At 38.3% G+C, this 27888-nt stretch overlaps 1 protein-coding gene across 1 annotated transcript in view; it reads right to left on the reverse strand.

Moving 5' to 3' along the window:
- CDC42SE1 (CDC42 small effector 1) overlaps positions 1-27888 on the reverse strand; it is a 163041-nt gene that overhangs the window by 45095 nt on the left and 90058 nt on the right. The window contains exon 2 of the mRNA XM_053704879.1: positions 4848-5091. Coding sequence (XP_053560854.1) covers positions 4848-4901 — 54 coding nt within the window. The 5' untranslated portion in view covers positions 4902-5091. The remainder of the gene's footprint in view (positions 1-4847; positions 5092-27888) is intronic.

Raw genomic sequence — 27888 nt, forward strand, 5'->3', positions numbered from 1 at the left:
GAACCCAAATTTTTTTCTTTCGTGATTCAGATAGAGCATGTAATTTTAAGCAACTTTCTAATTTACTCCTAAATCTAAGCTTTTTTTGGGGGGTTAGAACTCTGGACAGCACTTTTTATTGGTGGATGAATTTATCCACCAATCAGCAAGAACAACCCAGGTTGTTCACCAAAAATGGGCCGACATCTAAACTTACATTCTTGCATTTCAAACAAAGATACCAAGAGAATTAATAAAAATTGATAATAGGAGTAAATTAGAAAGTTGCTTAAAATTTCATGCTCTATCTGAATCATCAAAGAAAAAATGTGGGTTCAGTGTCCCTTTAAGGAGATAAAAATGAGTATGTGGGGGTATTTTATTGTATCTCGTCTTTAACTCTTTAAAAAATGTTTGAATAAAGAGTTTTTGTTTTTGAAAGACAGTGCCACCATTTTAGTTTCCAATTAATTACACGTTTTGGGCAATCAGTGAAAGGACTGGACAAAATGCCTCATATATATGATTAAGATTACAGTGGGGGGTACTTCAGACTCGGGTGTAGCGGAGAGCAGCCGTGAAGTGCAATTCTGTCATAAAAGCGGCATTTCTGTGAGTCAACTCGCAACCAGGAAATCCATCAGACTAGTTCAGTGTGAACTCAAGAGAAAAATCTGCAAAAAATTGGGTAATACCAAACATGGTGTTTTATAGGAATCTATAATTATACACATAAAATACACACACCCACCAGGAAAACTGCACAAGTATGTGTTCTATATTTTAAACAAGTTTGTCAAGATTTGCCCTAAAGATATCACGGTTTGTAAGTGCCCTCTATTATATTTATCACAGACTATTTCTTCTTTTTAATCAAAGAAATTGAAAAGAGATATGTAAGTGGGTTTATCACCACCAGAGAAAGAGAACTACCCTAATGTTGGCTTTAAGTGTGATGGAAATCTTCCAATACAGAAGTAAAAGAGGCATTTGTAAAAAAAAAAAAAAAAAAAAAAGCCTCATTAAAGGGATAGGAAAGTCAAAATTAAATTTCCATGATTCTGATTGAGCATGTAATTTTAGGACAATTTTAAATTCACGCCTATTTTCAAATGTGCTTTGTTCTCTTAGTATCCCTTGTTGGAAAAAAATAAACACATATCCTACACTAGTGGGTGCCAGCTGCTGATTGGTGCCTGCACACATTTGTCTCTTGTGATTGGCTAGTTTGATGTGTTAGCTGCAAAGGATTACAAGAGAATGAAGCAAATTTGATAGAGGTAACTTGGAAAGTTGAATAACATTATATGTTCTATTCGAATCACAAAAGAAAATGTTGATGTTTCCTGTATACATTTGTCAAGAGGATTGTCTGAAATATTTTATTTACCATTTACCATTAAGTTGACCTATTTTCACACTTTGACGTAAAATTTTCGGAAACCCAACATTCTTCTTTCATTATTCAGATGGAATTTTAAACAACAACATTCCGGTCTACCTCTATTATCAAATGTGCTTCATTCTCTTGGTATCCTTTATTGAAAGCAATACACTACTGGATGTTAGCAGAACACATCTGGTTAGCCAATGACAAGAGGCATATATGTGCATCCACCAATCAGCAGCTCCCACTAGTGCATTGCTGCTCCTAAGCCTACCTAGGTATGCTTTTCAACAAAACATACCAAGATAAGGAAGCAAATTAGATAAGAAAAGTAAATTGGAAAGTTCTTTATATTTGTATGCTATATCGGAATTGAAGAACAATCAAAATTAGAGAGCCGCAGCTATTTTCATGGTTGTTTACAGGACTGGATCGAGATGATTGGAAGAAGTAGTGCAGCCAAATTGTGACAATCTGGGACCTTTACCTCTGAAGTTTGGACGGATTGATCACAGGCCTTTACTGTCACATGAGAGTTGTTTCCTCAATGTATATTTGATTTTATGTTTACTATCCTAGTCTTATTGATTTGTACTATTATTGGTATTGTGAATGTATACATCTTGGTGTTTTAGACCTTCAGCGCCCCCTGGCTGCTATTTGATATCTATATCTGAACTGAGAAAGAAAATATGTTTTATGTCCCTTTAACTTACCAAAAAGTGGAAAGTAAAATATATATATATGTACAGTTGGTAGCTGTCAATGTTAGTGGGGTTGGGCTTTCCTGTTTTCACCACATATTCTCCTCTTCCTGTCAGCTTGAGTGAAAGATGCACATTACTTACATAGAAGAACCCCTCAACAACATGTTTATAAATCATTACCTAGCTTAGCTGTTTTTTAGTATTTAAATAATATTTTACTGAAAACTTAAAAGCAGCATATTGCATTTTCTATACAGATTATTTTTTTCTAAAACCTAAAAAAAGGAACACTAAACACCTCTTGCTTTTGTGGAAATATTTTGCTTTGTCCTACGCTTCATAGAAAGGCCCAAAAGTTAAATCTGTAACTCAGATTTTTAAAATGGTGCGTCTGCAACATTTGCAAATTACAAAAATTGATTTTTGGCCTCTCCAGGATGTGCGGGAAAATCAAATTTTTTACAAAAAGGCAAGAGGTATTTAATGTACTTTTAAAGCAATGTATTAGACTGCTGGTTTGTTAAAGGCATACAGAACTGATAAAGGGCAGTGCGGACAAAGTTCTCAACTTGAGAACCTGTCCAACTGGCTTCGCATTGAATGGGGAGCGAACCCTGTATGTCTGCTGCCTGTATGCACCATTACATGCTTATTTTAATGAGCCCCTTCTCTCGCTTGACCAAACGTGAAATAGAAGGGCCTGTGTGTTCGGGGTGATTTCAATACACCATCTAAGAGATGGCAGAGAGTGTAAGACACAATGGTCTGGTGACCGCTGCTTCTTAAATTGTGGGAAGCCGGCTAACCTGTGTGATCCTGCCCCGCAAGGGCTCAAAAGCATTATGCCGCTTAGTAGTACATTGAGCCCAAAAGCAATACTTATATTCAGCAAATATATTCACATATAGGGCCAGATTACAAGTGGAGCGCTAATTTATCATTTGCCCGCAAACGGGCACGCAGTCCCCAATGAACTGAAGCAACGTTGTAAAGAACAGTGGGCCACAATTTTGGCTTTCATTTTGTTTAATAAATCATGACACAGTGTAATATGTCATGTGTTGCTATTCATCCAAGGTTGTATTTACCTCGTTTTAAGACCTGCTAAGGACCAGATGATTTTTATTATGCCCTGATATATGAAAACCATAGAATTCAAAGAGGGTGTACAGGTGGCCCTCGGTTTACAACGGTTCAATTTGCACCGTTTCAGAATAACAACCTTTTTTTCCAGTCATGTGACTGCTATTGAAAAGCATTGAGAAGCAGTGCATTGATTAAAATAGCCAGTAGGTAGAGCTGTCCGCTTGTATTGTAGCAAAGTCAAGCAAGATGAAATGAATCAGTTTAACCAGACCTGAGCTATTGAGCAGATTTCAAAGGAACAAGATCTTCCTGTCTATAAATCAGTCCAGATTGGAATGCATAGAGAGAAATGTTTTCAGAAAAAGTGAAGTCTGTGTTGTGTGATTATTTAATTAGGTTTATAATGCTGTTTAGCATTTAAAGTCTTCATTTCAAAGCTTTAAGAATAATGTATTAGGTGTTACTTATGCCAATTTTGAGAGGGGCCAGGAACCTAACTCCCTCACTTCCCATTGACTTACATTATAAACTGGGTTTCGATTTACAACCATTCCTTCTAGAACCTAACCCCGGCGTAAACTGAGGGCTACCTGTACTTTCTTTTTCACATGACTATAAGTTGCACACACGCACAGCACATTGTTATATATACACATATATAAATTGCACACGCACATTGTTATATATACAAATATATAAATTGCACACACACATTGTTATATATACACATATATAAAATTGCACATGCACCTTGTTGTACATACACATATATAAATTGCACACGCTCATTGTTATATATACACATATATAAATTGCACACGCACATTGTTATATATACACATATATATATATATAAATTGCACACGCACATTGTTATATATACACATATATATATATATAAATTGCACACGCACATTGTTGTGCATACACATAAATTGTACACACGCACATTACTATAGACACGTATATCAAAAATGCGCGCACACACAATTAACAAGTAAGAATATCTGGCTGCTAGTTTCTAGGTCTATATATCTTTTTTTATTCCATGAACATCATTTTGTGGAAATTTGTTTTTTGTTTGTAATATAAAAAAAAAAATCTCAGAATCTGTTAACTTCTCTCACTTTGAATTTCTATAAAGCAATTAAGTAATACAATAGATAAAGTATTTGTATATGATCATCAGCACTATTTAAATGGACAGTCTACTCCAAAATTGTTATTGTTTAACAAGATAGATAATCCCTTTATTACCCATTCCCCAGTTTTGCATAACCAACACGGTTATATAAATATACTTTTAACCTCTGTTATTACCTTGTTTCTAAGCCTCTGCAGACTGCCCTTTATCAGAGTTCTTTTGACAGATATGCATTTTAGCCAATCAGTGCTGACTCTTAAATAACTCCACGGGAGGAAACACAATGTTATCTATATGACACAGATGAACTAGCAGTGTCTAACTGTCAAAATGAGATAAGTGGCAGTTCAACAGCTTAGAAATTAGCATATGAACCTACCTAGGTTTAGCTTTCCACAAAGAAAACCAAAAGAGCAAAGCAAATTTGATGATAAAAGTAAATTGGAAAGTCTTTAAAATTGCATGCCCTATTGGAATTATCAGTTTAATTTTGACTAGACTGTCCCTTTAACAGTGCTCAGAGCATGCGCAATATAATACTTACTGGTTGAGGTTTCTCTACAACACAACAACCCAACTTGTGCCAAAATTCACTCATATTTTCAGAGCCTTCCAGTTTGGTCTTCTTTTCGTCTCTCCTCAATAAGATCTTCTCTTTCAAAGTTCAAGTGAAGGAAGTTTAAAAAGTCCTTTTTTTTTTTCTTATCACTCCATGAGGGGAAAACTTGTTGACACTGTCTCAAGTGAGCTATAGGCGTCTGCAAAACGTTTTCCTTTTGGAACAGTTTCTGCAAAATAAACAAATAAAAATAAAATAAATAAAAATATTTATATTATAAATATAAAATTAAATATAACACATACATATGCACACATTATATTTCTTCCCTTTGCCAAAACAAACCTTGCAAGTGGACAATATATTTAGATTAATGCACAGTCTTACAAAAGAGGGATCCTTCGTACTCTAAATATATCATTTTTCTGACGTAATTCCTGCTCAGGGATGTATTATAAATTAAACATATGTGAAAGGCCTTGTTAGTGGAAGTGAAGCTCCCTCTCTTTAAGGCACAAAGAGCTTTATTATTATTTACCATGATGCTGTTCAATATAGTGTATATATATTTAATTTTTTTCTAATAAAAAATAGTGGCCAGTAATAAGCAATCAGGTACTGGGGCCACAGCGTGTCAACTAAAGGATTTGTGTTCACATTTTATGTGTTACGGGTAAAGTCAGAAATCCAGCTGTGGGTAAAGCCCAATGTAATTCCCCCATCTACACAATTTATTTTGCCTCTGCCTGGGAGGGTTCAAGGAAGGCGCCCAACCTATTCTCTGGCATCAACCCCATATAAATAAAACAACAATGGAAAATGTGACTGTCACATCGTTAAGTGAAAATACAATTTAATTCTGATAGGGCGTGCAATTTTAAACAGCTTTCCAATTTAATTCTATCAAATTTACTTTGTTCTTTTGGTATCCTTTTTTTAAAAGTACATCTAGGTATGCTAAAAAGAGCTAAGGAGTGTGCACGTGCCTGTTGCATTCTATGGCAGCAGTGTTTGCAACTATGTATAACATTGTATATACAAAAAGAGAGAAGCGCTCAAACTGGGAACGAACATTAGCATAATAGCTTGTTCTATGGCTAGTTACCACCCTAGGAGCAGCTTCTTTTTGCTCAACATGTGCCTTTCACAGAGAAGAACTTTCCTGTAGCATATCAGTCTGATCCTGACTTAACAGTCCAGCCCCGAAATACCAGGCAAAACGAGAGAAACGGCAAAACCCCCGCCATTGTTATTAACATTGTTGCAAACTAGATGGCTAGACACGTGGACATTCCTGAGCTCACCTAGGATTATTATTTAACAAAGGATACTTAAAGAACTAAGCAAAAATTGATTGTAGCAGTAAGTTGGAAAAATGCCATGCTCTATCCAACCCATTTAAGTTTAATTTTGACTTTACTGTCCCTTTAAGTATAAACATAAAATAACATTCTACTGTAAAAACGATGTGCTCTAATTCGTTACAGCATATAATTTGTACATTATTAACCATAAATAACGCTGCAATGGGTTATACACATAAACAAAAGGATACTAAAAGAACAAAGTACATTTGATGATAGCCGTCTATGGGGGGGGGGGGGGTGCCCCTTTGACCACTTCCACCATATGGAATAGAAAAGGCTGAATCAGAACTTTTGAAAATGCACAAGGCCATAAATGTGATTTTTTTTTTGCTCATTTAATAGAGCAGTTTAAGGGATATCTGATATAAGCCACTAATAAAGGCACAAGGACATCTTCACTCAGAATCTGTTTTTCATTGTATAGAATAGGTTTGTCCTTTTATTCTTACTCAAAAGTAAGAAAGTGATGTGATCTTTCTCCTGTGCCCACGACCTGAAGATCACTGAGCTCAAGGTCACGTGCCCCTGATCAGACATGCTTCAAACGCAGGTGTTATGTCACATGCACTCTCATTTCCTGGTTTCATGTAGTGGCAGATATCATATGTTTGTATGCTCCACAGGTTGTGTGCGCACTACACAGTAATAGTAAATCACTGAAGTGTTTCTAATAGAATTTATAATGCACAACTATACATTTCATATTGTACTAAATTGTCCATTCAAATAATGTCTAATAACCTCATATGTAACACTGTGACGTGTTCTAGGGGCCAATATGGCAATCGTTTTAAACTTTGTTCGTTTAAATAAAGATACAGCTATACAGGAAGTAAGAGGGAGATTCAATAAACATTGTGAGTATACTTTTCCAAATATCAAGGTAAATAAATGCACAAAATATATTTACACCATCACTTCTATGTATCTGTAAAAATCCCAAACAAAACAAAAAATAAATAAACTCCACAAAGCTGGAAACTAGTGCACATGAAGGAGTTTAGAGAATGTGACAGAATAGGGGGTTATTAAGGCCATGGATCCTTTCCCAGACTAACAGAATAGAGCAAGCTGGGCCTTGATGCCAAATGGAGATGGAAAATACTCAGTGAACATAAGTAGCATTAGCGAATTTGTAGGGAAAGGGTGGTGAGAAAGAAAGAGAAACAGGAAAATGTAGAGGACCATGATAACGCACATAATAACAGGGACAAATATCACTAGGAACCTCTAGCCGTATGATACAGTCAATTACTGCCACATAATATGAACCGAAAAGTCACAATGAAACGTTCATGGCTCAGAGAGCAATTTTAAGACACTTTTCAAGTTATTACTATTACCGCATTTACTATGTTAACTTGCACAATGCACTAATGGGAACTACCTGGTGATTGGTGGTTACACATACACACCTCTTGCCATTGGCTCACCAGATGTGAGCAGCTTGAGCCCAGTAGTGCCCTGGTGCTCTGGAATTTACTTTTTAACTATGTGTTTAATACTTCTGCTGGGGTTAAAAGCATAATGTATTTTATTATAACATTATTGCTTCCATATAACTAACACAGAGTATTTTCTTTATGCATTATTATGTCTTTAAAAGGAACATGTAAGTCATAATGAATTAATAGGATAGCATATGCAATAAAAAAAAAGTTCAATTAGGGCTCTATGTACTAAAAGGTGAGTTGTCTGCTCGCCTTTGCTGTATATGGGCAGTGGACAAACATGACCCACTGCCCGTATGTGTCATTACACGATTAAATAGCGTGTAAAGCCCGCCTCTTCTCTCGTGTGATTAATCACGAGAGAAGGGACGGTCAAGCACCCTGAGCGAGCAAGCTCTCTGTGATTGTGTAAGAAGCAGCTGCCATAGGAGCAGCTTATGCTGCTAAGTACATGGGGCCATAAGTGTCAAATTTTAGGTTTCACTTGATTTCCTTTGTTTAAACTTAGTTTCTTTCCATGAGAGCATACTGAGGTAGGCTCATAAGCAAATGACTGCATGAATACTGCTGCTGTATAGTGCCAACGATACGTACATGCTGCTAAGTTTCAACAAACAAGAGAAATAGATAAATGTGATAATATAAATAAATTGGAAAGTTTTACAAAATTGCATGCGCTACCCGAATCCTGAATGTATAAAATTTGACTTCCCCGTCCCTTTAATAAAATCCCTGACAGAGCATGAATAGCATATACTACTGCTATAAGCAGGTATGGTATTATTACGAGAGGTATAAATTCTGTGGAACAAGACATTTACAATAAATCCCTCAGTGAATCAGATTTTTGTGACTGGCTATAATATAAATTATCATATACTGTAGAACATATAAACAGCTACCAAAAACATACACACTAGGAATAGATAGATACCCTATATCTATAGTTATAAACAGTACACATGCCTCAGATACACAGACATGTACAGCAAACAAGCATGCACTATGTGCTAAAAAAGTCACAAATGTACAAAAATGAAATATTACAAAAAATAAGAAGTACAATATGATCTTACAAAATAAGATAACATATTAACAAGTATTAATACAAATTTAAAAAAAACACACTCTGTGTCCTGATTAGTGCCTTTTCCTTGAGTCTTTAATCTGTGTCTTTATCCTTGGTTTTAAAAGAATGAAAAATACAACATAGTGTAACTCTGTGTAGCTTTAAATTCCTTGCACTTTGCTTGTAACAGGGTAATCATTTTCCAGAGCTACATATAGCTCTACGTATTAGGCACGATACAAATCTCCCCGGAAGGCTGCCACTTGCATGATCAAAGATCGATTTAATACAAAACGATTACATGCATAATGTTTTTAATTTAAAAGTCACTCTACAAAAACGACAAAGGAAGTGCCTGACACATCCTCTGGGGTTTCAAGCGCTGGGTTTCAGGGTATTGAAGTGATGCCTTGATATTGAGAGGGCCACATCGGCCAGCGATGGTGCCGATCGTTGGTGGGTGGGAGGTATACGAGGGAGTGTACGCCGGGTATAAAGGAAGGAGGGAGGGGAATAAATCTTGGGGGAGGCAGCTACACTACAGAAAAAGGGCAAAAAAATAAATAAAACCCAATTTTGTTGCAAACAGGGTACTGGCAGAGAGCTGCCAGTACCCAAGATAGCGGCAAATAGGTAGAGGGGGGGGAATTTAGAGAGCTATTTGGGGGGGGGGGGATCAGGGAGGTTGGGGGCTAAGGGGGATCCAACACAGTAGAATATATATTTCCTTTTATTTTAGTACTGGCAGACTTTCAGCATTTTGCGCCTTCGAATTACCAAAAAGCAACGCCAAAGCCATATATGTCTGCTATTTCTGAACAAAGAGGATCCCAGAGAAGCATTTACAACCATTTACAACCATTTGTGCCATAATTGCACAAGCTGTTTGTAAATAATTTCAGTGAGAAACCTAAAGTTTGTGAAAAAGTTTGTAAAAAAGTTAAACAATTTTTTTGATCGCATTTGGCGGTGAAATTGTGGCATGAAATATACAAAAATGGGCCTAGATCAATACTTTGGGTTTTATACTAAAAAAAAATGTATTCATGTGAAGGGTTATTCAGATATCAGTGTTACAATGTAACTATCGCTATGGAAAATGGAAATAGCAAAGTGCTACTTGTACTTATTGCCCTATAACTTGCAAAAAAAGCAAAAAATATGTAAACATTGGGTATTTCTAAACTCAGGACAAAATGTAGAAACTATTTAGCATGAGTTTTTTTTTGTGGTTGTAGATGTGTAACAGATTTTGGGGGTCAAAGTTAGAAAAAGTGTGTTTTTTTATAGTAAATTATAAGAAATTATGAAAATAATGGTATGTTTAGAAAATCCATTTAATGGCGAGAAAAACGGTATATTATATGTGTGGGTACAGAAAATGAGTAAAAGGAAAATTACAGCTAAACACAAACACCGCAGAAATGTAAAAATAGCCCTGGTCCTTAACGGTAAGAAAATTGAAAAATGGTCTGGTCACTAAGGGGTTAAGTAATATGGGGAAATGTATTTATATATGCTGCCAAAATTATATTATCACCAATTTGTGTCTAGAGCTACAAAAATGATAATCAGAAACCACAGGACTGCTGTTATGTATGGAGGATGTGAGGTCGCCATCTGGGCTGGGGTTGATAAGGTCCTCTTTAAAACCTTACAGTAAAAGCTAAATTCAATAGGGTTTTTGGCAAGATACGTCACTTCATATGCTTGCCCAAAACATCCCTACACAAATTTGCGGACACACACAAACACTAAACACCCATACACAAACACACAAAGGTGCAAACACACAAACTGAAAACAAACGAGGAGCAACATCTTCTCCAACATCAGCAATTGGTAGCATCATTAATGACCACTATACAGAAGATCAAACTGGGGCAAGGTTGAATTCCTGAAAGAGAGTGTGTAATTTTCAGTACAGAAGCTGAACAAATAAAGAGAATAAATAGCATTGCTTTTTGTAAAAAACTGAATATTTTTCCATTGGCTGTGTCTACATGTAACTTAAAGGGACACTGAACCCAATTTTTTTATTTCGTGATTCAGATAGAGCATGACATTTTAAGCAACTTTCTAATTTACTCCTATTATCAAATTTTCTTCATTCTCTTGGTATCTTTATTTGAAATGCAAGAATGTAAGTTTAGATGCCGGCCCATTTTTGGTGAATAACCTGGCTTATTCTTGCTGATTGGTGGATAAATTCATCCACCAATAAAAAGTGCTGTCCAGAGTACTGAACCAAAAAAGAAGCTTAGATGCCTTCTTTTTCAAATAAAGATAGCAAGTGAACGAAGAAAAATTTATAATAGGAGTAAATTAGAAATGTGCTTAAAATTGCATGCTCTATCTGAATCATGAAAGTCAAAATTTGGGTTCAGTGCCCCTTTAAAGCATGACCTTATAAGAATGGTACTCCAGGGTATCACTTGTGTCACGGAACTTTAACCCACAAGCATGCTTATAGCCATTAGTATTATTCCACTAGATTCTGCCCCCATCAGATCAATTTCCAACATATTGACTAACTCTTCCGAACCCCCTGATGTAAATTACCACTGAGGTTTGCAGATATAGTTCTTTAATTTTTTTACTCCCCCTGTTATTATCTTCCAATAAATTGCTGTTGGAGATCTACATACCTATTTGCTTCACTGAATGGTTGCCATTTTAACCTTTGTATAAAGATTCACGGCAATGATAGCATACGTGTGATGAATCTAAAATTCAGACTGATGCCGGAACTGCATGAGTAATATCTAGAAATGGTCCACTTCAGCTGAAAACACTAAACTAATTACTTGTTTTACACACGCACAATATGCTTATCTTACACCTTTTGGCTTCAGTCTGTAAGTTAAAGGGATATTCTAGCCAAAGTTTGAAACCACATGGATCCATTTTGGTATTGAACAGAATTATTTTTGTAATATACATGCATTAGCAAAAATGCTTTTAATAAAAGCTATAGCTGTTTCAAAAGAGTATTTAAGTATGCACCGTGCACCGGCATTTTAAACACAGGACTTGCTCAGAGAGCTTAACGTGCATGTACCATCTAATAATGACTCAATTTGTTAATTGCTGACATGATACAAGCCCCACTGATTATCTGAGCAGCTGCAATATTTAAATGCACGTGCAGAAATAAATGTTAACATTAAAACAGTGATAACTTTTACTAGATGTAATTAATCTATGTGTATTTAAAATTTTGACCTGAATGTCCCTTTAATATGCGCTAGACTACTTTTGCAATTTGCTTACCTCCTTTAATTCTAATCTGTAAAAAAGAGATTCAAGTGCCCTGTACAGTTCTATGAAAAACAGAACCTCAGAGGTTGGTGAATGGAATTTATTTGGTTAAACATGCAAATCCATAAAGCAGGCAATTTTCTTGGTGCATAGGCTTAGAACCTTTCGAAATTCAGCGACATCAAACTGATGTAAATGATGTTCGCACATCAATCTTTTTACAAAACTAAACATTTAATCTCTATGTTGATGCAAAACACAAGGCTATTTTCCCTGCTTTGACCTTAAGTGAATTTTAAAAGGAAAGAAGAAAATGAGTAGCATAGTATTAGCCAATTAGTTCACAAGAATATTAAATGTGTATGCGCCATATAAATAGCCTCCTGTGAAAGTGCAGCAAATTGCCTAGATAGTTTAGATTCAATCAATCACTTTGGGTAAATGAGTGCTAAATAGCAGTCAACTGAGGACATTATTGTACCCCCATGATTAAGTCTGAGCAACCCTGAAATAAAATATGCAATTAAGATTTTCTACAAACTTAAAAGTAACAAAAATATATACATTTAAAAATGAAGGTATCTTCCCAAGCATTAGCGCGTCCTCTCAGCCTTTTAAGTGCATTTCATTAATCACATCTGCACACTGTCATGGTCTCTGTTTCTTTAAGTGAAGCAGGTTCAGCTTTGGTTTAAAGTTACATTTTCTTAAGGGCCACATATTAATTTCATTAAAAACAATTATGTGAGTGGTTAAAATGGGGTTCATAGAATACTTGTTTGGTCAGAGAGAGGTGTATTATTAAGAAAAAGTATATATATATATGATATGAAACTTCTTATGACAGTAGCATAGAGCTGCAGACCAGACCATTGGGGCAGTACACAAGCCACCCGTTGCTCATCATCGCTGTAAACAGATTATCTACTCAACATAAAATGTAGCGCATAACTCCACAAACTGATTATGTAACTAATACGCTGAGTCTGTCTTCGTTGACTTTAACCTTTCAACCACAGCCAGGAATCATATGTTGATTAAAGTAAACTGATAACAGGAAGGAATATAAGGAAGATACAATATCTGACCCTGTAGTGAAATGTAATGCTCATCCAAGGCTTTACAAATACCAGGAGCTAGAAAGAAAAAAAGGTGTAATTAAAAAAATTATGTAATTAAGATTTCATGAATGACCTTGATGTTTTTAGTGGTTTGAAACAATATGCTCTATCCAAAAGATTAAATATCAATTTTGGGCTTCGTGTTCCTTTAACCCTTTGAGTGCTAAGATGGATTTATTTAAAAAAAAAAAAAATACTTCCCCCCCTCATATCCCTATACAGCTGGAAAGGTTAGGCGATTAACTTTTCAACGGTGGGTCTTGGGGGTCTGTAGCTGCGTAGATGACTGAGATACAGGCTTCTAAGCAGCATGCCCCTTTTCCTATCTTGTCCATTGTCATTTTTAAATAAAGTTGAGCGGTGACGTCATCACGTCATTGCGCGTGATGTCACCACACGTAATGGGAAGCCCCGACGATGCCTGTCACTAAACAGGCCCGATCGCCGGGGTGGGAGTTGATGGGAGCCCCCAGATTGCTCTCAAGGTAGGTGAGTGCTAGTGACAGCTCTGAGCCGTCGTTAGCACTCAAGGGGTTAAAAGTGCTTCTTCTGACCCTCTAAGCCAACCCCCACCCCCTACTGAGCTGAGTTACTAAAAAGCCCTGCACTTGCACAATAGTTGCACAAGAGCAGAGTTAGGGTCAACATTGCACAAACTACTACTACTCGTGTAATGATAAATAAGTGCAGCCAATACTACATGCTACTTGAATTCCAAAGTGGACAGGGTCCCTGTATGTGAACCTTGTCCGTTTATAGAATGATACATGTGTCTTATAGGATTAGAGCCCATGCAATGCACTAAAATGGATGCCCTGCACCAAAACGTATGACATTCTTTTTAGTTTTGTGAAACTATTTTAGTGACCGGATCATACTCGAGCTGCTACTACTTGGTTGCCTCTTGTTTAATACTTGCTCTCACTAAATAGCAGCGCCACTTGATGGCTAATCATAGCAAGTTTTTGGTCCAATTTGCTACACCATGGGTACTAGGGCTGTGCGATTGCGAATAATCGTGTTTTTTTTGTCTTGCGATTTTCAAATTGCAGGGCTGTGCGGTTAATTGCATGATGCAATTGCTGCCACAATAAAAAAAATTGTCAAAACCTTAACTAATTATTGTCATTTAAAAATTTACTGCACTGCTCTTTGACGGCTAGTTTTGTTTGTATTTTACAGTTTAATGCATTTTATTTTGAGAAATGTATGTTTAACAGTTATTTTTTTAAAATGGCGATTAAAAACAGAATTTATGCTTACCTGATAAATTACTTTCTCCAACGGTGTGTCCGGTCCACGGCGTCATCCTTACTTGTGGGATATTCTCTTCCCCAACAGGAAATGGCAAAGAGCCCAGCAAAGCTGGTCACATGATCCCTCCTAGGCTCCGCCTACCCCAGTCATTCGACCGACGTACAGGAGGAAATATGCATAGGAGAAACCATATGATACCGTGGTGACTGTAGTTAGAGAAAATAATTCATCAGACCTGATTAAAAAAACCAGGGCGGGCCGTGGACCAGACACACCGTTGGAGAAAGTAATTTATCAGGTAAGCATAAATTCTGTTTTCTCCAACATAGGTGTGTCCGGTCCACGGCGTCATCCTTACTTGTGGGAACCAATACCAAAGCTTTAGGACACGGATGAAGGGAGGGAGCAAATCAGGTCACCTAAATGGAAGGCACCACGGCTTGCAAAACCTTTCTCCCAAAAGCAGAAGCAAAAGTATCAAATTTGTAAAATTTGGCAAAAGTGTGCAGTGAAGACCAAGTCGCTGCCTTACATATCTGGTCAACAGAAGCCTCGTTCTTGAAGGCCCATGTGGAAGCCACAGCCCTAGTGGAGTGAGCTGTGATTCTTTCAGGAGGCTGCCGTCCGGCAGTCTCATAAGCCAAACGGATAATGCTTTTAAGCCAAAAAGAAAGAGAGGTAGAAGTTGCTTTTTGACCTCTCCTTTTACCAGAATAAACAACAAACAAAGAAGAAGTTTGTCTGAAATCTTTAGTGGCCTCTAAATAGAATTTTAGAGCACGGACTACGTCCAAATTGTGTAACAAACGTTCCTTCTTTGAAACTGGATTCGGGCACAAAGAAGGTACAACTATCTCCTGGTTAATATTCTTGTTGGAAACAACTTTCGGAAGAAAACCAGGCTTAGTACGCAAAACCACCTTATCTGCATGGAACACCAGATAGGGCGGATAACACTGCAGAGAAGATAACTCTGAAACTCTTCTAGCAGAAGAAATTGCAACCAAAAACAAAAAACTTTCCAAGATAATAACTTAATATCTACGGAATGTAAGGGTTCAAACGGAACCCCTTGAAGAACTGAAAGAACTAGATTAAGACTCCAGGGAGGAGTCAAAGGTCTGTAAACAGGCTTGATTCTAACCAGAGCCTGAACAAACGCTTGAACGTCTGGCACAGCTGCCAGCCTTTTGTGAAGTAAAACAGATAACGCAGAAATCTGTCCCTTCAGAGAACTTGCAGATAATCCCTTCTCCAAACCCTCTTGCAGAAAGGATAAAATCCTAGGAATTTTTATCTTGTTCCATGGGAATCCTTTAGATTCACACCAACAGATATATTTTTTCCATATCTTATGGTAAATTTTTCTAGTCACAGGCTTTCTAGCCTGAATCAGAGTATCTATTACAGAATCTGAAAACCCACGCTTTGATAAAATCAAGCGTTCAATCTCCAAGCAGTCAGTTGGAGAGAAACCAGATTCGGATGTTCGAATGGACCTTGAACAAGAAGGTCCTGTCTCAAAGGTAGCTTCCATGGTGGAGCCGATGACATATTCACCAGGTCTGCATACCAAGTCCTGCGTGGCCACGCAGGAGCTATCAAGATCACCGAAGCCCTCTCCTGGTTGATCCTGGCTACCAGCCTGGGAATGAGAGGAAACGGTGGGAAAACATAAGCTAGGTTGAAGGTCCAAGGTGCTACTAGTGCATCTACTAGAGTCGCCTTGGGATCCCTGGATCTGGACCCGTAACAAGGAACCTTGAAGTTCTGACGAGACGCCATCAGATCCATGTCTGGAATGCCCCATAATTGAGTTATTTGGGCAAAGATTTCCGGGTGGAGTTCCCACTCCCCCGGATGGAATGTCTGACGACTCAGAAAATCCGCTTCCCAATTTTCCACTCCTGGGATGTGGATTGCAGACAAGTGGCAGGAGTGATCCTCCGCCCATTGAATTATCTTGGTCACTTCCTCCATCGCCAGGGAACTCCTTGTTCCCCCCTGATGGTTGATATATGCAACTGTCGTCATGTTGTCTGATTGAAACCTTATGAATTTGGCCTTTGCTAGATGAGGCCAAGCTTTGAGGGCATTGAATATCGCTCTCAGTTCCAGAATGTTTATCGGGAGAAGAGATTCTTCCCGAGACCATAGACCCTGAGCTTTCAGGGGTTCCCAGACCGCGCCCCAGCCCACCAGACTGGCGTCGGTCGTGACAATGACCCACTCTGGTCTGCGGAAGCTCATTCCCTGTGACAGGTTGTCCAAGGATTAGCCACCAACGGAGTGAATCTCTGGTCCTTTGATCTACTTGAATCGTCGGAGACAAGTCTGTATAATCCCCATTCCACTGTCTGAGCATGCACAGTTGTAATTGTCTTAGATGAATTCGTGCAAAAGGAACTATGTCCATTGCTGCAACCATCAATCCTATTACTTCCATGCACTGCGCTATGGAAGGACGAAGAACAGAATGAAGAACTTGACAAGAGCTTAGAAGTTTTGATTTTCTGACCTCTGTCAGAAAAATCCTCATTTCTAAGGAGTCTATTATTGTTCCCAAGAAGAGAACTCTTGTCGACGGGGAAAGAGAACTTTTTTCTATGTTCACTTTCCATCCGTGAGATCTGAGAAAGGCTAGGACGATGTCCGTATGAGCCTTTGCTTTTGACAGAGACGACGCTTGAATCAGGATGTCGTCCAAGTACGGTACTACTGCAATGCCCCTTGGTCTTAGAACCGCTAGAAGGGACCCTAGTACCTTTGTGAAAATTCTCGGAGCAGTGGCTAATCCGAATGGAAGTGCCACAAACTGGTAATGCTTGTCCAGAAAAGCGAACCTTAGGAACTGATGATGTTCCTTGTGGATAGGAATATGGAGGTACGCATCCTTTAAATCCACCGTGGTCATAAATTGACCTTCCTGGATGGTAGGAAGGATCGTTCGAATGGTTTCCATTTTGAACGATGGAACCCTGAGAAATTTGTTTAGGATCTTGAGATCTAGAATTGGTCTGAATGTTCCCTCTTTTTTGGGAACTATGAACAGGTTGGAGTAAAACCCCATCCCTTGTTCTCTTATTGGAACTGGATGAATTACTCCCATCCTTAACAGGTCTTCTACACAATGTAAGAATGCCTGTCTTTTTATTTGGTTTGAAGATAATTGAGACCTGTGGAACCTTCCCCTTGGGGGTAGTTCCTTGAATTCCAGGAGATAACCTTGAGAAACTATTTCTAGTGCCCAAGGATCCTGAACATCTCTTGCCCAGGCCTGAGCAAAGAGAGAAAGTCTGCCCCCCACCAGATCCGGTCCCGGATCGGGGGCCATCCCTTCATGCTGTTTTGGTAGCAGCGGCAGGCTTCTTGGCCTGCTTACCCATGTTCCAGCCTTGCATCGGTCTCCAGGCTGGTTTGGGTTGAGAAGTATTACCCTCTTGCTTAGAGGATGTAGAAGTAGAGGCTGGTCCGTTTCTGCGAAAGGGACGAAAATTAGGCTTATTTCTAGCCTTAAAAGACCTATCCTGAGGAAGGGCGTGGCCCTTTCCTCCGGTGATGTCTGAAATAATATCTTTCAAATCAGGACCAAACAGTATTTTGCCCTTGAAAGGGATGTTAAGCAATTTTGTCTTGGAAGACACATCCGCTGACCAAGACTTTAGCCAGAGCGCTCTGCGCGCCACGATAGCAAACCCTGAATTTTTCGCCGCTAATCTCGCTAATTGCAAAGCGGTATCTAGAATAAAAGAGTTAGCCAATTTAAGTGCATGAACTCTGTCCATAACCTCCTCATATGAAGATTCTTTATTGAGCGATTTTTCTAGTTCTTTGAACCAGAAACACGCTGCCGTAGTGACAGGAACAATGCATGAAATTGGTTGAAGAAGGTAACCTTGCTGAACAAACATTTTCTTAAGCAAACCCTCTAATTTTTTATCCATAGGATCTTTAAAAGCACAACTATCTTCTATGGGAATAGTAGTGCGTTTGTTTAGAGTAGAGACCGCCCCCTCGACCTTAGGGACTGTCTGCCATAAGTCCTTTCTGGGGTCGACTATAGGAAATAATTTCTTAAATATAGGGGGAGGAACAAAAGGTATGCCGGGCCTTTCCCATTCCTTGTTTACTATGTCCGCCACCCGCTTGGGTATAGGAAAAACATCGGGGGGCACCGGAACCTCTAGGAACTTGTCCATCTTACATAATTTCTCTGGAATGACCAAATTGTCACAATCATCCAGAGTAGATAATACCTCCTTAAGCAGTGCGCGGAGATGTTCTAATTTAAATTTAAATGTTACAACATCAGGTTCAGCTTGTTGAGAAATTTTTCCTGAATCTGAAATTTCTCCCTCAGACAAAACCTCCCTCCTGGCCCCTTCAGATTGGTGTGAGGGTATGTCAGAAACGTTATCATCAGCGTCCTCTTGCTCTTCAGTGTTTAAAACAGAGCAATCGCGCTTTCTTTGATAAGTAGGCATTTTAGATAAAATATTTGCAATAGAATTATCCATAACAGCCGTTAATTGTTGCATAGTAATAAGTATTGGTGCACTAGATGTACTAGGGGCCTCTTGTGGGGGCAAAACTGGTGTAGACACAGAAGGGGGTGATGCAGTACCATGCTTACTCCCCTCATCTGAAGAATCATCTTGGGCACTATTATTATCTGTGGCATCATTGTCCCTACTTTGTTTGGACACCATGTCACAATTATCACATATATTTAAATGGGGAGACACATTGGCTTTCATACATATAGAACATCGTTTATCTGATGGTTCAGACATGTTAAACAGGCTTAAACTTGTCAACAAAGCACAAAAAACGTTTTAAAATAAAACCGTTACTGTCACTTTAAATTTTAAACAGAACACACTTTATTACTGAATATGCGAAAAAGTATGAAGCAATTGTTCAAAATTCACCAAAATTTCACCACAGTGTCTTAAAGCCTTAAAAGTATTGCACACCAAATTTGAAAGCTTTAACCCTTAAAATAACGGAACCGGAGCCGTTTTTACATTTAACCCCTATACAGTCCCAGGAATCTGCTTTGCTGAGACCCAACCAAGCCCAGGGGGGAATACGATACCAAATGACGCCTTCTATAAGCTTTTTCAGTGGTTCTTAGCTCCTCACACATGCATCTGCATGCCTTGACTTCCAAAAACAACTGCGCATTAGTGGCGCGAAAATGAGGCTCTGCCTATGACTAGAGAAGGCCCCCATCTGAAAAAGGTGTCCATACAGTGCCTGCCGTTTTTTAACAACAATCCCCAAGATTATAATAACTATAAAGAGTTATAATCTGTCAAATATGCTTAGCAAAGTAATCGTTTAGCCCAGAAAAATGTCTACCAGTTTTTTAAGCCCTTATAAAGCCTTTATTATTTTACTTAATCTAAGAAAATGGCTTACCGGTCCCTATAGGGAAAATGACAGCCTTCCAGCATTACCAAGTCGTGTTAGAAATGTGGCCAGTCATACCTCAGGCAGAAAAGTCTGCCAACTGCTTCCCCCAACTGAAGTTACTTCATCTCAACAGTCCTGTGTGGAAACAGCAATCGATCTTAGTAACGTTTGCTAAAATCATCTTCCTCTTACAAACAGAAATCTTCTTCTCTTTTCTGTTTCAGAGTAAATAGTACATACCAGCACTATTTTAAAATAACAAACACTTGATTGAAGAATAAAAACTACATTTAAACACCAAAAAACTCTTAGCCATCTCCGTGGAGATGTTGCCTGTGCAACGGCAAAGAGAATGACTGGGGTAGGCGGAGCCTAGGAGGGATCATGTGACCAGCTTTGCTGGGCTCTTTGCCATTTCCTGTTGGGGAAGAGAATAACCCACAAGTAAGGATGACGCCGTGGACCGGACACACCTATGTTGGAGAAATTGTAATTGTGATATTTCATGCCATCTACATTTTACTTTTAACTTTTTCAGGACAGTATAAGTTTATTTTTAAGTTTACAACTACTCCTGTCTTATCTGCAACCCAGAAATAATAGGAGTCGTCATTTGGATTGTTTATATTAAAATCAGGTGATTTAGGACTATGCTTTGTATGATATAGTGCCAAGCTTATTATCTACACCAAGCCCTAGATTGATGGCATTTGTTATATGAATTGATGCCACTATTACCCGTTTGCACAATTTTTAGCGGATCACTTGCTATTCTGATTATATATACACTCTATAGATAAATGTGTAAGGCTGTGTCCTTTTCCTGATATATTGGGGCCAATTTATCAATGTCTGTCCGACATGATACACTGTACCAGAACTGCTTGTGCAATGCCGCCCCCTGCAGATTTGCGCCCAATCGGCTGCTAGCAGGGGGTGTCAATCAGCCCGATAGTATAGGATCGGGCGGATTGCAGACTGCAGCCTCAGAGGCAGCGGAGCAGTTATGGAGCAGCAGTCTTAAGACCGCTGCTTCATAACTGCTGTTTCCGGCGAGCCAATTTTAATTAATTGGAATATGTACCAAATTCAACCTCTGTAAGTATATATGTGTTATTTTAAGAGTGGACTAGATATTTTACCCCTAACATTATTTATGGTTGTTTACCATTGCATATAGATATTCAAGATATTTTTATGTCAGAATGAAGTCCAGGCTTACTTTGTTAAGAGGCCCCTTGCATTGGTGGAGCTAACAAAGATAAATAGCCCACTTTGGTGAAATTGATAAAAACCCTACTTATGCATCTCAGGCACCTCAACACCATATGAGCGCCTCTCCTCTGCTGCAGGCAAAATAGCTTGCAAAAAGAGAGCCAGCCTCAGCCAGGAGCATGTGGATATGTTAACATTTTTGCATTTCAATGCAAAGTTTCTGAAAGAGTGAATAACAGAATGTTATAAACAGTGGTAGTCTACCTCTTACTAGTTCCATCTCTTTTCAAACAAACAGTTTGTGGATTTGTTTTGCTTAATTATAAAAATTTGTTCTGCTGCTTAAAAAATTGAACCAGTTGTAAAGTTTTAGTCTGAAGCTTATATTTATAACACTCAGTATGTGGATTTTATTTTAAATATAGGAAAAAAATGATTTATTTATTAATTATCCGATTAGTTGATTAATTGAAAAATTAATCGGCCGACTAATCGTTTATGAAAATAATAGTTAGTTGCAGCCCTAGATAAAATTTAACTGCTAGCACTCTCTGACCCTTACTCTTAACATCAAATTCTCCAGTGCCATTAACCATTACAAATCCTCACTAAAAAGGACACTGAGGTTGTAATATAAAATGCATAATTATGCATAGTGAAACAATTTTGCAATATAGTTCCATTGGTTTATTTTGCCTCAATATCCCGTAATTTATGAAAATTGTGGATTTTTAAGTCCTAAAAAATAAAAGATAACATGGTAGGCTTCACAAGCCTAACCCTGCCACATATCTCTCACTAATTTTCAGTCTGCTGTCTTATTATTAGAGCTGAGGCCAAACAATGATTTTGTTATTCCAATGACAGTGACCTGCCCTTTCATCTCCAGATACAACTTCAGATTGGCTTCCAAAATGATGAAAGGGATGGGTGGAAACTGACTATTGCAAAACAATTGCAGCAAAGTGTTAATATGTTCTAATATATTCCAGACACTGCTGTTGTTACTTTACTGAAAGACTGTAGAAAAGGGTTGTAATGACAAAATGCTTATGGTCAGTTTAACACTGTGATCCCCGTGCCTGGACCTCCAGTGCTATTAACCCCTTAACTGTTACGTACTATGCTCATCGTCGGTTGTAAAGGGTTTCCTTGTTAATAATAGCGCGGGTCATGCCGCAAGCAGCGAGACCTCGTTATAAGTAATGCAAACCCCATTAAAAGACCAGGTCCTTAAGGGGTTAACCTAGCTGCCAAGACCCCACAACGGCTAGAACCAAAAAGACCCGCCTGATTCCTAGCTCCTACATAATACCAAGTGCTCTCCGCAGGACCTTAATAATGGGTGTGCCACCCGTCTGATTTTACGGACTACCTGTCTAAACTGTAAGCGAGTATTCAGGTAAAATTAGCCAATATTAATATTTTTATGTGTTCATTGCACAAATCATCATTACATTTATGTTAAATTATGCAATGATTTTGTGCTTTAGATAGCATAAAATGTTATCATATTACAGAGTATTACACTGGCCCACCTGACTAGTACACAATGCCACCCACTGATACCAATGTCATTCTAAATTTACTTATTACAGAACATAAAGGGGTCCTAGCTAGCAGGCACACACCAATGTGTTCAATGTCAACACCAACATAACGCTATACGTTTCAGCTCTGAATTATTGTCTTGCTGGTATTATTGCATGTGAGAAAGCACAGATGTTAAATGTAAAGTTGCTGCCGTGTATATTGCTAGTTGGTTCCTTTCTTTAGCTTGTTTTTCCTTCTGATGTTAAATATAACTGGGGATAACCAGATACACACAATTGTGTCTTTTGTGCATTCATGGTTATTGAATATGAACCAACTCTCAAACAGATTTCTGCTGTGCAAATGACAATACCTCATTTCACACAGAGGCCAAACCAGTGTCTTCAAAAGTCACAAGGTTTGTAGAATGAAAGAGTCAGACAGTAACTTACCAGACTTGTATCTATTTACATTAAAGGGACATTCAAGTGTAAATATATATATATATATTTTTAAAGAGACATGAAGCACAACGTTTTCTTAAGTCACAAAGAGCATGCAGTTTTAAACAACTTTACAATTTACTTTAAGACATTTTATTAGTTTTATCCTCTGTTGAAAAGCAGCGAGGAAAGCTCAGAAGGATGCACGTGTTTTCAGCAATATATAGTAGCAGTTTTGAGAGAATGTTACGTTTTGCAAGAGCACTAGATGGCAGCACTTTGTCCCTGCCATGTAGTGTTCCAGACGTGCATGCTAACTACCTAGTATATCTTCAACAATGTATACAAATGAGAACAAAGCAAATTGGATAATAGAAGGAAACTGGAAACTTTTTTAAAATAGAAACATTTTGGGTTTCATGTCCCTTTAAGCCCCAGATGAGGCCATAGCATACATAGGTATGCCAGCTTCTGTTTGAGTCAGCTGCTCTAACCTTGATCTGCAGGTGTTAAATACATAGTTAAAGAACAGAATTGGGGGCGGAGCCTACACTCAAAGCGGCAGGACGTGTCTTGGTCAAGCTCCAGAAGTTGGAACAGAAATGTATAAGTTTTCAGCAGCAAACTAATAATTATTTGAACATCTAAGCAGGATTGTGTCCCTGAGACTCAGCAGCTTCTAAGAGCGGATGAAGTGACTGTGTTCCGCCTATGCTCTTTAACATACATAGTAACATAGTAGATAAGGTTGAAAAAAAGACTGAAGTCCATCGAGTTCAACCTATACAAATCTAAAATACTTACAAAAAGCTCCAGTTAAGCTTAAATAACCCCATTAAAATGTGACCCATTTAATACTAGCAATCATATCCATGAATTTTGTTTATATACAGAAATTTATCCAGACTATTTTTAAATGCATCTATGGTATTGGCATTCACTACCTCCTTTGGTAATGAGTTCCACAATTTTATTGCTCTTACAGTGAAAAAACGTTTCCGTTGCAGGAGATTAAATCTCCTTTCCTCCAACCTTAAATTATGACCTCTTGTCAGAAACAATTTTCTTGGAATAAACAGAGCTTCTGCCATCTCTGTATATGGGCCTTGAATATATTTATATAAAGTAATCATGTCACCTCTCAAGCGCCTTTTTTCTAAAGAAAACAGACCCAGTTTGGCTAGCCTCTCCTCATAGGTTAATTTCTCCAATCCCCTTATTAGCTTTGTGGCCCTTCTCTGAACTTTTTCTAGTTCTGCAATATCTTTTTTAGCAATTGGTCCCCAGAACTGCACTCCAAACTCAAGGTGAGGTCTTACCAGGGCTTTATATAATGACAGAATGATGCTTTCCTCCCTTGAATGAATGCCTCTTTTAATACATGCTAGTATCTTATTAGCCTTTGAAGCCGCTGCCCTGCATTGTGCACCCATCTTTAGCTTGTTATCTATTACTACTCCCAAATCCCTTTCCTCCTGTGATTGGCTAAGTCTTGTCCCATTTAAAAAATACGTAGCCTGCTTATTTTTACTTCCAAAATGTAGAACCTTGCATTTTTCCGTATTAAATCTCATTTTCCATTCACTTGCCCATAGTTCTAATTTTAGCAAATCCCTTTGTAAAGAGAGTTCGTCCTGATCTGACCTTATGACCTTACTTAACTTAGTATCATCTGCAAAAATAGAGATGTCGCTATTTAATCCTTGCTCCAAGTCATTTATAAAAATATTAAAAAGAACAGGGCCCAGTACTGATCCCTGGGGGACGCCACTGATTACCTTTGTCCAATCTGAGTATGATCCATTTACTACTACTCGTTGCTCCCAATCTTTTATCCAGTTATTTATCCATGAGCTAACATTTTCAGCTATTCCCAGTCCCTTAATTTTGTGCATTAATCTCTCATGTGGCACTGTATCAAATGCCTTTGCAAAATCTAAGTATATCACATCAACTGATTCCCCTTTATCTATATTTTTACTTCCTTCCTCGTAGAATCTAATTAGATTAGTTTGACATGATCTATTTCTCCAAAAAGCCATGCTGATTAGAACTCATAATCTTGTTTACACGAATATGATCATCAATATAATCCCTTATAATCCCTTCAAATATCTTCCCCACTATTAATGTCAGACTAACTGGTCTATAGCTTCCTGGATCATCCCTGCTTCCCTTTTTGAAGAGTGGCACCACATCAGCTTTACGCCAATCCTGGGGTACCATGCCTGAGGATAATGAGTCTTGAAAAATTAAGAGTAAAGGTTTGTCTATAACAGTGCTAAGTTCCCTTAACACCCTTGGGTGTATTCCATCTGGGCCTGGAGTTTTATTTACCTTAATATTTTCCAGTTTTTTCCTGATATCCTCTAAACAAAACCCAGTTAGTGGTATGGACTGGCATGTTCTATTCTGTTCCAAAGTATCATTCAATAGTTCCTCTCTTGTGTATACTGAAGAAAAAAACTGGTTTAGTACCTCAGCCTTCTCCCTGTCATTATTTATCATGCTACCCTCCACGCATTTTAATGTACCTATATTATCCTTCTTAGATTTTTTGCTATTTATGTACTTAAAGAACCTTTTAGGGTTAGACTTAGAATCCTTGGCAATTCATTTTTCATTTTCAATTTTGGCTAATTTGATTGCTTTTTTGCATGCTTTGTTACATTCCTTATAAATATTGTATGCCGAGTCAGCTACACTATAGTTCTGCACACAAGCCTAGAAGCCATCTTGAAACTTCCTGTAACCACGCGGGGATAACCAAAAGTGGACTTTGTGCAGGTTATGCAGTGCAGGTCTGGGGCTGCCGTGAAATGACCCCCCCCCCCCCTGTACACCGGGGTTACGCTATCCTGTAAGGATAATAATTCTCACTTTTGAGAACAGCTCTTTATTTGGTGCAGCACAAATTGAACGATACTGGGAGAGGACTGTGTGGAAAATACATCAATAGGGAGAACGTCCTTCTACTAAGATGGCGAATGCCAATCAACTCCTTCTAAGTGACATAGAAGGCATACTGAACTACCACTTTCATCAGTTATGCACACTGATAGAAACAGAATGGGAGAGCCTGAAAAATATTATTAATCCATTGCGGGCTACTAAAAATCCACAGCTGAATCAGCAGGAAGCGGCTTCTGATACGCTACGAGTCGCAGCTAACTCTATGGCTACCTCTGGGCGCTCCTTTGGCGGAGAACAAGCGACTGAGCAGAGACCTAGAGGGGGGTTACCTCTGAGAGCTGAGGCACTCTCAGCACCAATCAACACGGCATCAGAGTTGCAGGCAACAGCTTACCAGACGATCCGGTTTATGGAAATCCACAGTGACCGCATTGCGGAGCCTATCCATTCTAGGGACACGGTCTGCACAACAGAAACAACAAAAGACATCCATTCCCCCAAAATAATGTAGTCGGATATTGGGCCCCTTCTCCTTGGTGCACAAGGATCTAACCAGCAACGGAAACAGGATACCGCGCTGAGTGACACATCCTTTAATGGCCATCATGCCAAATCCGGCCTGCAGTCTGGAACTCTGAGATTCTGCTTCTCTGCTGACACAGGATTTTGCTTTTGCCACCCTTCCCATAGTTTTCTCTTAAGCGAGGCATGTTTCTCACTCATGCCTAGGACCAGATCACAGCACATAAGAGTCAGGACTGGAGTGGGCTAAACTTTACTTATACAGAGGTAGGTGGCTGCTCTAAGGCCATAACACTGTCTTTGAAATGGACAATTCGGCCTCATACTCAGTGGTGTTCCCTACAAGGTTTTCTATTGGTTCTCTCCACATATACCCCAGAGTAAACTGAACTTTGCACTTTAAGGGCATCCCTACGCTGGACAATAAGTCTCCATCACCTATCTATCCTCCTAGTGACTTTGGAAGTGAAGACATTGTGTGAAATGATATAGTCATTGATTGTCCCTTTCACACAAAGTACCTTATAGTGTATCAGCCCTATTTAGCCAAGATATATAGTGAGGTATAGGGGAGTGAATTCTACAAATTAAGCATGTATATATACTATATTGCACGCTCTCATAAACCAGATATTTTATTAGTGGGATTTAAGTATGAGTCTATACTCTATGCTAACTGGTCAGCTGAGACTATCATAGTGGGTGGGTGCACTACCTGCGGCCGAGATGGTGCACCCTGATCCCTATTCAAGATCATGCACATTACTAATTGGCGATTATTGTTGGCATGCCAGGAAACTCCTTATGTTGATTCTATTTATCCCTCCTATAACCATAAGTTGATGTAATGGTATATAGTTGCCTAGAATTTTTGTATTTACACTGCTCAATGCCAATAGAATGAAGCCAATCTTTTAAAATAAGTACAGAGTCTTCCTGTTTACATAATATAGAGATTTTAGACCACTTATAGCTCATGTGGCTCTTATGTTATTCCCTTTTGGTGGGTTCTCTCAACATCCCTGTTGCCATATATGATTTATCTGACTAGCTATTTTTGAAGCTTGTTGTTATTCCATTATGTTTAGCTTTATCTAGATGTTTTCATATTTATTTGTGTTCACTATTTGTCAGTTTCTAAAGTTCTCTCTAATATACCTAGGTCCAACAGGGACTCATTTATATGCTATTTTTCCTCCTCCCTACTATAAGCATACAATTAGGTCCAAGAGTGACCTTTAGAGTCTTTGGTGGAACTCAACATAGAACATATTATAAAAATGGAGGATTGAATTTTATATCTTTATTATTCATTGTTATTATTTAATGCTTGCACCATTAACTATTGTTAAACTAGAAAGAGTGCCATTTATGCTTTTTGAAAATCTTTAAGTGAGATATTGAGGTGCTTTCTAGACACTACATAATTTATTTTAAGTTAACGTAGGTCCAAGAG

This window comes from Bombina bombina, chromosome 1 (assembly GCF_027579735.1).
Source record: "Bombina bombina isolate aBomBom1 chromosome 1, aBomBom1.pri, whole genome shotgun sequence".
In the NCBI taxonomy this organism is placed as follows: domain Eukaryota; kingdom Metazoa; phylum Chordata; class Amphibia; order Anura; family Bombinatoridae; genus Bombina; species Bombina bombina.